Here is a 13,609-nt window from a genome sequence, read left to right on the forward strand (position 1 = left end):
ATCCAAATAAAGTTGGAATTTAAACCTTTATCTTGATGACTGTTAGTTGTCCCCAGGTACTGTAAGTCAGAATCCACACTGCCAGTTTTACTACATATCTGTGAAAATCCAAGTTGTCCACGTTTCCCAGAAAGATCTGTCTGATGAGTCCCAGTGGTGCCTTTGGAAGGAAGGAGGAGAAAAACATAAAGTCAGAAGTTAACTTTATTTCATGAACACATCTAATTTCACAAATGTTGGTGTCATTTGTGTGGGAATAAATACAGGAGTATATATACAGTGAGCCACGAAGGCAAGAAAGGGATAAAGCTTTTGCTATTGGCAGATCTGATCAGTGACAGGGGTTAAAGGACAGAAGACAGACTGGTAAAGTACAGAGAAAAGAAAAATATATTGAAAAATATGTACATAGGCAGTTTCTTCCTACATGCTCCCTTCTCTCACCATGGAAGGTTTCTCCAGACCTGGCTTTCCCTCTTCCCAGTATTTGTAAGTACATTTACACTCTACCCAAAAAGGTCTACTGCAGGACTCTTCTTTCTTTCCTAACATGTAACACAGCATCTGCACAGTTTCCAAGCTTATCCAGGCATATTTCCCAGATCCCTTTCCCCTTCCTGTGGCTGGTAAAGGTTATTCCTGGGCAGGGGAATAAGTCTGAAGAAAAGAAGGTGATATTGATCTCTTTGGTATTTAGTTTATTCATCTATAAAACCCTTTGTATGTATTTCTAAAATTCTGATTTTTTATAATTCTTTCTCTACGATTTCAAGCCCCTTTATCCTTCATGTACTGGACATCTTCTAAGGTAATTCTTACCTCCATGCTTCAGTTATACTTTCTCCTGAAATCTTGCCTCACTGCCAATCACAAACACTTCCCTTCTTTAAAATTCAGCTCAAGTCCAACCTCTTTCCTGGAGTTGTTGTAAACCACTTCCATACCTATGATCTTTTCCTTTCTTGAATCCCTATAGTACTTGTAATTCATATCATTCAATCTATCATTAAATTACATGTTGTCTCCGTTATTTAAAATCTGTAAAATTAGGTAAGAACTTCCAGATGGTACAAAAATACATGAGCCTTATAAAAATCCCAAGTAATGGTACAAGCATAACTGGATATATTCTTGCATTTCTTTTTGTCTATTAAATAAACATTCAACTACACAATCATTATAACACTTAATTTTTGTATGAAAATATTAGGGAATTCTACTGCATAAAGGTCTATAAATTCTCCTAGGGTAACAATGTTTTCTAAATATTGTGTCTGAACTCATAGCAAACAAATTTCAATAACTGATACCATTTGGATCTTAAATAAAAAACAAACTCAATCTTTATGTTATACTCCATTTTCCCTTCCTAACTGGTTTCGTTCTGTCAACACATTACCATTTTTCTAATTACCTGGGTACTAAGTCTTGAAATTTTTATTCCCCTTCTTTATTATTATTATTTTTTTTGCGGTATGCGGGCCTCTCACTGTTGTGGCCTCCCCCGTTGCGGAGCACAGGCTCCGGACGCGCAGGCTCCGGACACGCAGGCTCAGCGGCCATGGCTCACGGGCCCAGCCGCTCCGCGGCATATGGGATCCTCCCAGACCGGGGCACGAACCCGTATCCCCTGCATCGGCAGGCGGACTCTCAACCACTTGCGCCACCAGGGAGGCCCCTTCTTTATTTTTTATATCCAGTCATATTTTCCTGATTATTCATTTCTATTCAATTTGTAAACAACCTTGTAACCCTAGCTTCTTTTTTCCTTAACAGAAAAAATCTCTATTAGCTCCCTATAGCTCAAATTTTTGAATCTAGCACACAAGGGCTCCCCACATCCCAATTTATCTTTGACCATCTAAAATGAATCTTGCCTTTACTCAGTTGCCAGAACATCTCAAGCCCATTCCTAATGTGAGCCTTTGCTCTCTTCATACCTCCCCTCTAACATCTTAAATCATATATATCCCAAAAAGATGCAGTTCAAGTACTATCTCCTCTTTAATGCCTTTTCTATCTGATAAGGCCCATGATAGTGACCATGTTCTCTGAACTACATAATATTTACTTTCTGTAACACTTACTTAGGCAATTAAACATCTTTCCAGTTGCTCTGGCCAAAAAACCTTAGAGCACTCTTGACTTCCCTCTCACACTCCTACACAACCCATCAGCAAATCATATCAACTGTACCCTTGACATATATTCAGAATCCAATCACTTTTCACTACATTTACTGCTACACTGGTCAAAGCCTCCATCAACTCTAGCCTGGATTACAACAGACTCCCTGTTTTCTCCCTTGTCTCCTTTAATCTATTTCAAATATAACATCCAAAACAAGCCTGGAAAGCAAGGCAACTGATGTTACTTCTTTCCTCAAAAATATTCCTCACTCAGAGTAAAAGCCAAAGTTCATTCGAAAGACCATTAGGCCTTAAAATAAGAATCCCTATTATCTCTTCAAGTTAATTTTCCATTTCTCTTCCCCTTAACGCATTTCATTCCAGACTTACTAGCTTCTTTGATCTTTCTCAAACGTGTCCCATACTCTGCACTAACTGTTCCCTCTTCCTGGAATTATTCGCTGTTCTCTCTTGATATCTATGTGCTTTGCTTCAAATATTCCCTTCTGAATATGGCCTTCTTTCATCACTTTATTTAAAGTAGCCCCTCCTCTATATTCCTCTTTTCTGCTTTTTTTTCCATAGCATTTATCACCATCTAACCTACTCTGTTTTGCATTTATTTAATGTTTGCTTTGTCCAACTAGAATGAAAGACCTATTAGGCAGAAAGTTTTCCCTCTTTTGTTGACTGCTATATCACTATTACCTAGAAAAGTACCTGCACATAGGATATACTCAGTAAATATGGGTTGTTGATTAAGCAAATATTGCCTTACATTACTACTTAAAGGATTTCAGTAAGAAACACTCCCAGGGTCTTATGAGACAATTATGTCAAACTGTCCATTCTTATCAGATCTTTAACAAGTATTTATTGAATCTGAACTGTCTACTAGATTATAAGTTCTATGAGCTCTTAAAAGAACCATGAAGTTTAGAGCAATCTTTAACTTGGCTCAAAATTTCCATTACCTGCAACTTTCACTTACCAGCAGCACATGTAGGAAGAGAATCTGAGTTAAATTCCCAACTCTTCTGAAATAAGTTTCTTGACACTCTTTTTCTGCTAAAACATAAACCATCATTGACTGGCATTCCTTGAGAGGGCTTTAATTTTGGAGATGGAATGAAATCATTGGCTGAAAACTAAAAGAACAGAATAATAAATTAGCAAATGTGGGTTAAGTCTACTTGGCAATAAATATGACACAATTTAGACCTAATTATGAAATTCAGATTAAAAGAAAAATAATAAATTTATCAAATATACAATGATACAGATAAACGTCCACATACAGTATGGTACACTAGCAGTATTTTTTCATGCCATGATAGAAATGCTAAGTTTTTCCTCTTTCTTATATCTCACCCCAAACCTTTTCTGTACCTTACCTTCCTAGAGTACACACCTGGCAGCTAGGAAGGAAAGAAAGCAAATGACAAAAAGAGTGAAATGACAACTTGAATAGAGAAAAGGACATTTCTGATTCAGCAGCATGGCCAGTCACACTATGTCATCTTTGAGCATTGGACAATAAATGTTAATTGAAGATCACTGAACCTGTAAGCATCCCATTTTACTATTCTTAGTGAGACAAATTTACTATCCATATTCTGCAGCCCTAATGCAAATGTAACCTATGTCACGGTTCCCTTAGGAAATTTCTGTATGATAGGTCTTTCAGTCAAAACCAAGTACATAATACTTTATATACGTCTAGTACTTTATAGTTTCCAATTCCTTTTCCACATACACACTTTGATCCTTAAGGTACAAAAGTGCCAGGATAGAATTTTGAATTTCTACCTAATCATAGTTAAAGAACTAAGTGAAAGCATGATTCAAGTGTTCAGAATTCTTCACCAACGATGGCCTCAATTGCTCTGGATCATTTCACATTGATCATAGCTATAGAACATTTTAAAAATTGAGTGAACACACAAGAAATTATACTTACTGTCCATATATTTATTTGGCGCTTACAGACACAATCAAATTTATACAGGCAGTGAACTGTAAGTCTTCTCAGGTATCCTTCTCTATAAACTTTGTCAAGTGTCAAATCACAATGAAATACAATAAAATTAAAGATACATCTATTTGAAAACCTCTTAGCTACTTGACCATTACAAGATTAAGACTATAAACTACCAAATATACCTCAAGTAACTTCTTATTCCTCATCAAATTTTGTGAAAAACCTGTTAACTCCTTCAAAAATTAATCCCAAAACACCAGTGAGAAATAATGAATGCCTCAGCTGAAAAAGGCCTGACTTTACTTTCTCAAAATCCAATGTTATAATTTCTGTGACTGATTATACAGAAGGCAGTATGAAAAGGACACAATGGAATAAAAATGAAATCAATTACAGTCAACTTTTGATTAGATACATTAAAAGAAGGTATACGAACCCAGTTAAAATCATGAGTAATCCAGAAATAATTCTCCAGTATGGAATATACTTACATTAGAATTACTCCATAATTAATTTCTGCTTAGAGAACAGAACATGAATATGTATGACAGTGAATACAACAGCTAGTGGTAGTGGTGGTGGGGTGGAGATAATGGGGGCAGTGGTAGCAGTGGAGAATGTGTTTGTGAATCTGGCATTTTCAAGAATCTAGAAGTCAGGAATTACATTTTGCTGTAGAAAAATCTGCAAATATTTGAAAGCAGACTGTAGACACACCAATTATTATTAACATGAGAGGTCTATTTTGGTCTCTCTTAAAAGCAGTCAAATGATTTTCATCAGGATAAGCTTTGATGGGACTAAACAAAAAAATAAAGGGAAAGGGAAATGAGTTAGCATAAAAGAGAAAAGTACACATATATTTTGAAAATGTTGTGAGCTAAATTTACAAAATATGAAGCAGTCTGTTTAGAGCACCTTATGACTCTTAGGAAGATGGAACTGAGTTTTAAGTCTTTGAAGTTAATATCTTAAAATTTAATTCACTTAATTCCTTACAGTAAATGAAACTGTTATAAAAGGCAAGTTTCACATTTAATATTAACAATGATTTGAAATTCACATAGTCTTATCTACTATTTTAATCTTGCTGTTTATTATCTCTTAACCTTTACACTTGATTGCTTATATATTTTTCATAAAAACATTTCTTTGACCTAACACATCTTAGTTCAGCTTTTGGCAAGGTATGTTAAGGACATCACAAAAATAGTTGTTGTTGTTTTCTTCTTTCTTTTTTGGCTGTATGTGGGCTTTTAGTTCCCTGACCAGGGAAAGAACCCGTGCCCCCTACATTGGGAACACAGTCTTAACCACTAGACTGCCAGGGAAGTTCCATTACAAAAATAGTTTTAATTCCACTTTGGTATAGTTACTAGTAAATTATCAGGAAAAGACTTTTTAATAGCTAATTCTCTCAGAAACCACCTACACTCTTGCCTTTATTGAGCTTGTACTAAATTTATCTTAACCTCAGACCTCCAGGTTTGGACCCATTCATATTCTACCAGTTCTTTCTGGTTTTACCTGGACTCCAAACTTGTCCCTTAATGGTGGCCATTAAAAAAGTTTATTCCAATTACCTCCAAAGTCACCTTCTGAAACATCTTTGTGTGTTTTTTCAAATCATTTTCTATGCAACCTTTAAGAAAACAGAGTTGTGATACCATATATAACAAGTTTTATACCCCAGTTTTGCACTTAACATTATAATGAATTATTATAAACATTATATTTCCCATGTTACTAAAACCTCTCATAAGTGCTACAAACTTTCATTACAAAGAGTAGTAACTACTTATAGTAAAAAAAAAAAAAAAGATAAAAAGTCAAATTCTTCTTTGGCACCCTTTTCACTAGAATCATGTGGATAAACTCTGTTAACAGTTCTTTCTCAACATATATACATTTTTCAATAAGCAATTTTAAAAAGAAACAAAAATAGGTCACATACTACTCTGGCACATAGTTAGTACTCAGCATACTGTAGACATCCTTCCATGTTAATCCGTACAAATCTTCTTACTCTTTTTAACTGTTGCCCAGTATTCCACATTATGGTTGGACTCACAGTTCCCAACTGATGGACATTTTCCTTGTTACAACTTTTTACTATTACAATCTTGTAGTGAACATGATTATGCACATATCCTTGTGTATTATATGCTCTACAGAAATATATATAAAGAGAAATATATAGTTCTACAGAAATACTAAAAATGGAATTGCTAGGTCTAAGGACATAAACTATGCTTAAAGCCTGCATAATATTCCATTGACTAGATATGCCATTCTCCTATTATTGAACATTTGGGTTGCTTCCAAATTTTTTTTGTATATTGATAAGTAAGGAATTTCAATGAGGGAAATGGTACATACCTGGCATAAGGTACCAGTGCTGATGGAAGGAGACTAGCAGACCTTAGAAAGATTGTTGCATAGTAAGTATTTTTTAAAAACAACTAAAATGGTTTCTTTGATATCCTTAGTCTTCCTACAGAAGAACAGAATACCCAGACTGAACTCTTTGTAGGTATCAGCTAACCAGTTTACCCACAAAATGTGCAAACAAGACTTAACTATGTCTAGTCTGTAATAATTTTTTTCTCTTTTCTCACTCCTGGTTTTTCCTTGATTTAGCCTATTAGCTGACTCTCTCTCATGTAAGAAAACAAATTGCAAAATAACAAACCAAATGCTTCTGACTGCTCTTTGATGTCTATTTCTGGAGGTGTCAGTAATATACTGCCCTTCTGGGTCCTAACTTGAGGATCAAACACATGGCCTCAAAGTGTACCTTTTCTGAGACTTGGACCGTTGAGTCCTCAGTGAACCTTTCCTCACATAACTCACTGAGCAATAGGGCTCTTGCAGTGAATCTGATTCTTGATAAAGTCTGTTTCTGGTTCTGATTTTGACTGGGCACATGGACAATAGTTTCCACACAGATGGCATCAATGGTGGAAATGGGTTTTGACTTCATGGTCTATCAGGTGATTTCTGCTGGACAGCAGTCTGCTTGTCAGGTGGCAGCTGACAGGGAATCTGGAATCTCGTTTCCTTATTGGTATGTTGTTTTTGCTTGTTTTGTAAATGTATGGATATGAGCTACTTTACTCCAATAACCAGAGTCCTCTTCCTCCACCCAAAATTAAGGTTTTTTTCATGTTTACTTATTATGGGCCCAATACCTGACAATATCCATAAAAATCAAATTCTTATACCAAAACTAAAGAAAACAAAACCCTTAACATTCAATGGTCAGCTTTCTTCGATTTCGCTAAATAAATAACTGCAAATTAACATTATTTTAGAATTCTAAAGCTAAAGAAAGGACAGTAAAGAAACTTAATTATAAATTAGAAAAACTTAGAAAAATGATGGTTTCCAAAAGCCAAACAGCACAATATTTAATAGTTTTCCAAACCTTAAGCAAGTTTAGCCTTTTAAAAACTAAGAAAATTTAATGCTGTTATTATAAAGGATATGGACATTGGAAAAAAAAAATGTCTCACCAAATTCCTGGGAACCACAATTCTCAATCTAATAGTTATCTATTGCTGTGTAATGAGTTATCCCAAAATACAGTAGCTTAAAACAACAAACATAATTGTCTCTCTTTCTATGGATCAGACATTTGGAAGCAACTTATTAACTGGATGGTTTAGATATCTCTGAGGCTGCAATCAAGATGTTGGCTAGGCTGCTGTCAACTGAAGGCCTGACTGAGACTGAAGGATCACTGAAGTTCACTCAGGTGGCTACTGGTAGGAGGCCTCAGTTCCTTGCCATCTGGGCCTCTCCAAAGGGCTGCTCACAACATAGCAGCTGAGTTCCTCCAGAGCAAGTGATCAGAGAAAGAGAGCAACCAAGGTGGAAGCTAAAATGCCTTTTTAAGACCTAGTTTATGAAGTCATGCACCACCATTTCTCCTTTATTTGTTAGAAGTGAGTCAGTAAGTCCAGACACGTTCAGGGAGAGGGGAACTGGACTCCAGTTCTTCAGGTGAAGAATTTCAAAGTATTTGTGGAAATATATTTAAAACCAACACACTCAACAATGATACTTCCTTGATGAACCTACTGAATCTAATTATATTTTTGTTTCTTTAGCTGCTCAATATTCTTAATAGATTGGCACCTGCTTCTACCTTAAATTCTACTGATTTATCATAATTAGATCCTCTAAGTTATGTAGAAAGTAAAAAAAAATCTCCATTTTATGAATATGAAGTTTTTTGAGCAAATTGGTATATCTTGTCTCACTACAGACAATATTAATCAATCAGTACAATATCAACTGGAACAAACTCTTGTTCCAATTGGCTTATAAAAATCATTATTACTAGGTTAAGTGCTTATATCACATTAAACTAAGTAAAACCCAAAAAGAGAATTTAAGATTTCTTCTATTTCTGATGCTTTAAATGTACTAGCTCTTTAAGGAAAAAAATGGTCTTGCCAAAAGTTATACATTCAAGGGAAAACACAGACTAGCTGTGGGTTTCATTAATGACCTTGGTTACTCGGTTAAAGAACAAGGAAAAAAAATGTTCTTAAACAAAAGTTTTAATACACTGCATATACTTGTATAGAAAAAATTCACATAAAAATTCTATTTAAGATGGCTCTTTGGACAAATCAGACTCATCTGAAAACAGCTTTTTGTCTTTGCCCAGATTTTATCACCATGTAAAAATAATATTAGGGGGCTTCCCTGGAGGTCCGGTGATTAAGAATCCGTCTTGCAATGCGGGGGATGCCAGCTCGATCCCTGGTCAGGGAACTAAGATCCCACATGCCACAGGGCAACTACTGAGCCCATGCCACTAGAGAGAAGTCCATGCGCCAAAATGAAAGATCCTGTGCACCCCAATGAAAGATCCCACGTCCCGCAACTAAGACGTGATGCAGCCAAAATAAATAAATAAATAAATATATTAAAAAATAATATCAGTATGATATAATTGTTTGTGCAAACTTGAACTCATCCTCTCAGGAAATGCCTAATTAACTTAAATTTCTTAAATTTCCTCTACTGGTTTCACTGGTTGGATACATTAACATCACTCATTTTCAAAATATAAAATTGTAAAATCATGTGTTCAATTAAATTTTATAATAGATAATATCTTTATTAAAAGGGATCAATTCTTATAATGCCATAAATCTTATAATGCTTAATACATTAGCTTACATTATAATTTCTAGACTCAGTTAACTTTAAGATTTTAGAGTAATACAAAACTGGGGCTTCCCTTAATTAGAAACCTTATTTCTAATTAAGATAAAAATGCAAATCACTGATCACAATACTTTTTAAAAAATTTTATTGAAGTATAGTTGATTTACAATGTTATGTTAATTTCTGCTGTATAGCAAAGTGACTCAGTTACACATATATATATTATTTTCCATTATCATTTACCACAGGATATTAAATATAGTTCCCCATGTTAAATTTACCCTTGTCTGTTATACATTACAGGATAACCATCAAATAAACAGGTGAAAGGATATATAAATGACTTTGGATGATGACAAATCCATGTTTATTTTTGCCACTTAAATCATTATGAAAAGGATATATATATATATACTCATGGAGAGAATAAAAAGACAGTTCTTGGTTACATGACTTTTAGTTTTTTGTCTGTGAGGAAACAAAAGTTGGTGTCTTTGGGTAAGGTTATATTTAATATATATAGCTGATGCTGCCTTAGGTTAAAAAGTTACAGGGCAATAAAAATATGTATACAAGGAAATGGGTATGTTTCGTCCATTTATCAAGGGAATTGCTATAGCTTTTTTCAGATCGTAAAATCAATATAATACATAGTCTTATTTAATATGCTTTTTAAGGTTTATTTTTATTTTATTTTTATTTATTTATTTTTTTATTTTTTTGCGGTACACGGGCCTCTCACTGTTGTGGCCTCTCCCGTTGCGGAGCACAGGCTCTGGAAGCGCAGGCTCCGGACGCGCAGGCTCAGCGGCCATGGCTCATGGGCCCAGCCGCTCCGCGGCATGTGGGATCTTCCTGGACCGGGGCACGAACCTGTGTCCCCTGAATCAGCAGGCGGACTCTCAACCACTGTGCCACCAGGGAAGCCCTAAGGTTTATTTTTAAAAACTTATTTTTAAATTATTTTCAAGTTTTTAAATAGATTGTTTACTCTGAGAATAGATATGCTTTTGGGTTACTCATGATTTTGACAAGCATTAAAAATAAAAGTTTTTTGGGGAATTCCCTGGTGGTCCAGTGGTTAGGACTTGGCGCTTTCACTGCCCTGGCTGGAGGTTCAATTCCTGGTCGGGAAGCTAAGATCCTGCAAACCACGCAGCTTGGCCAAAAACAAAAATAAATAAATAAATAAATAATTTTAAAAAATTAAAAGTTTTTTAAATACTTCAGATATCTCAATAAAATTTTAAAAAGGAAATTAATGAGTATTTATTGAAACAATCCAACATCTACACTGATATTAAATATGCTTTCAGGATTGTTTATGATTTTGACATGTTTTAAACTAAGGGTTTTTCTCTTTCAGATATTCCAATCATATATATATATTTTTTTTGGCTGCATTGGGTCTTCCGTTGCTATGCACAGGCTTTCTCTAGTTGCGGTGAGCGGGGGCTACTCTTCGTTGTGGTGCGTGGGCTTCTCTTGCTGCAGAGCATGGGCTCTAGGCATACGGGCTTCAGTAGTTGTGGCACATGGGCTCAGTAGTTGTGGTTCGTGGGCTCTAGAGCACAGGTTCAGTAGTTGTGGCTCACGGGCTTAGCTTCTCCGCAGCATGTGGGATCTTCCCGGACCAGGGCTTGAACCTGTGTCCCCTGCATTGGCAGGTGGATTCTTAACCACTGCGCCACCAGGGAAGCCCTCCAATCATATTTTTAAAAGAAAATTAAGGACTACTTACTGGAAACGATGTACTATCCAAGGAAAATTTCAATTTTTAGGATTAAGTTCACACCAAATACATTATTGCAACTTAATAATTTGGGATTTTCTATTACATTTAAATTTGTCACATTAAGTATTCTAAATCTTTCCCACATTCTTCAAATCCCTGATCCTCTATTTTCCATTCTCAGCTTGCCTCTTAGTGTACCAGAATATGGAAGCCTAATATTAGAGCCCTGCCCTCAAAATGTGAATCACAAATCAGCAGCATCAGCAACACCTAGAAGCTTATTAGACATGTAGTCTTAGAACCCCTCCCAAACTGAACCAGAATCTGTATTTTAACAAGATACTGAGGTAATTCATATGCACATTAAAATTCGATAAGCACTATTCCAGAGCTCATGTCTTCCTTTCGACTTCAAAAAAAATTTTGCTGTCTCAAAATTTTTCTGAATCCTAAGTCATCATCCTTTTATTTTTCCTCCAGTTCTAGAAGAAAAGACTTCTGCCTCTATTCCAAAGCTAACCTCTCTATATACCTGTGTTCTTGACTCACTCAGTATTTAGGGACATTAATTCCTTGCCTTTCTCTCTCAAATTTGATTCTCAAATATGATTACAGGGATCAAATCATATGTTCCTTGCAAATCTAAAATCTACCACAGTACAAGACAGAGTAGGCAAGTTGAAGTCAGTGGTGGCTTCTTTCTCTGCTTCTTTCAAATCGGGTGTTTCCTATTTAAAAATAAAACATAGTAATAACTCATCCCACTACATCCTGCTATACCTTGCTTGGTCTTTTCTTTCACCCTCAAACCCTTAGATTCTATTTTCTCACTTAACAGATATTTGTTGATACTGATTGTAGGCACAGCACTATGTTAGTACTGTTATATAAACAAACAAACAAAAACAGTCCCTATCAGCACAGTGCTTACCATCACTGAGAAGAAAGAAGACATGGCTCACGTGCTAAATACAAACAGAGGAAAAAAATGCTAGGCGGTGCTTTATAGAGTAATCTATAAGCTCGAACTTGGCTTCACACATAGTGGATGATCAAAAAGATGTTTAGTAAATGCTTACTGCCTGTATTTCCTTATCAATTCATCTCATAAACTTATAAATTTGGTCTGTCTAAAACCACTTTCATCCATGTCCCAATTACCTTCCAATAACCAAATCTTCTACATTGAAAAAGCTACAGACCTAGTAACTACATACACATAAAGCACATATGCTCTTTACTTTTCAGTCTAGGTTACTGTAACTCTTAATACATTGTAGAGAAATCTGTTAGGAAAAATATAGCTAACACGGCAGCCAGCTAGTGATGCCTGATTACTGGACTCCACTAAACCATTAAAAGTCATAACAGCACAGAAAGAGATGCAAAGTTTCTGATAACCAGAATACCAGAGGAATCTGGTTATCAGTCTATATATCAGGGCACAAAAATAATCAACTAAATGGTGGAAATAAAAACAGAATTGAAAAGCCTAAATATTCAAAAGTAAGAGAACTGCTAAACAGACTTATATGATCTAATATTAAACAGCCAATAAAGATCCTACTACAAATTATTTATTTTCAAGAAAAAAACGTTCATGGTAAAGTTAGTGAAAGGGGGAGACGTTTGTGTATGGAAAAAATAATCTACATTTGTATAAATAAATTGAAATGATACTTGAACAACAGGCAATAAAATATTCACAGGAGGCCTCAGTTAGTGAGATTGCTGAAAACTTTAAATTTCTTCTTTGTGCCTTTTTATATTTTCCAAATTTTCTATAATAAGCACTATAATTTTTTACAATCAGAAGAATTATTAAGAGGAAATTAAGAAAGATAAAATTATGAGAAAGGTACCTTCAAAATTATTTTACAAGTAGCAGGCTGAATATATAAGAACAAATCATGCTTTTTCAATCTCCCCTGCATTTAACAGTACTGATGTACTTCCTGAAACACTTTATTTACTTCACTTCTAAAACCTTTGTTCTTTCTTGGTTCTCTTCCAACTCTTAGGCACTCTTTCTCTTTGCCTTGTATGGTTCTATCTCCTACTGCTATTCCTGAAATGGACCTGTAGGCTAAAATTGAGTCTTAAGCACTCTGCTCTTACTCTAAATGCCCTTCACTGGAGAGCCCCTCCAATCTCACAGTTTCAACAATTACTTCTCAATATGGGACTTCCAAGTTCTACATCTCTAGTTCTTTCCTTGTCTCTTGAATAGTGGTCTTCAACAAACTGAGCTGAGTGTTCTATCTTCCTCTACCTAAAGCTCATTTTTCCCCAAATTAACTTCCATTTTTTGGGGTCTTCCTATTCATGGATTTATTATGCATTTTATTACCTCATTCAAATTTGAATTATCTCTCTTTACCTCCCTCTCCTCCTCTATATTTTAGAGCAGTTTTAGGTTCACAGCAAAATTGAAAGTACAGAGAGTTCCCATATATCCCCTACTCACACCCACACATATAGCAGATACCCACCCTCCACTAACACCATCCCTACCAGAGTGGTACATTTGTTACAACTGATGAACCTACACTGACACATCAGTATCATCGAAAACCCATA

At 35.3% G+C, this 13,609-nt stretch overlaps 1 protein-coding gene across 1 annotated transcript in view; it reads right to left on the minus strand.

Annotated features, from left to right (window-relative positions):
- TOGARAM1 (TOG array regulator of axonemal microtubules 1) overlaps nt 1–13,609 on the minus strand; it is a 78,006-nt gene that overhangs the window by 58,033 nt on the left and 6,364 nt on the right. The window contains exons 2-3 of the mRNA XM_060096282.1: nt 3,121–3,277; nt 26–160 (exon numbers count right to left, since the gene is read on the minus strand). Of these exons, the coding sequence (XP_059952265.1) occupies nt 26–160; nt 3,121–3,277 (292 nt within the window). The remainder of the gene's footprint in view (nt 1–25; nt 161–3,120; nt 3,278–13,609) is intronic.

Source organism: Mesoplodon densirostris, chromosome 4 (assembly GCF_025265405.1).
Source record: "Mesoplodon densirostris isolate mMesDen1 chromosome 4, mMesDen1 primary haplotype, whole genome shotgun sequence".
In the NCBI taxonomy this organism is placed as follows: Eukaryota; Metazoa; Chordata; class Mammalia; order Artiodactyla; family Ziphiidae; genus Mesoplodon; species Mesoplodon densirostris.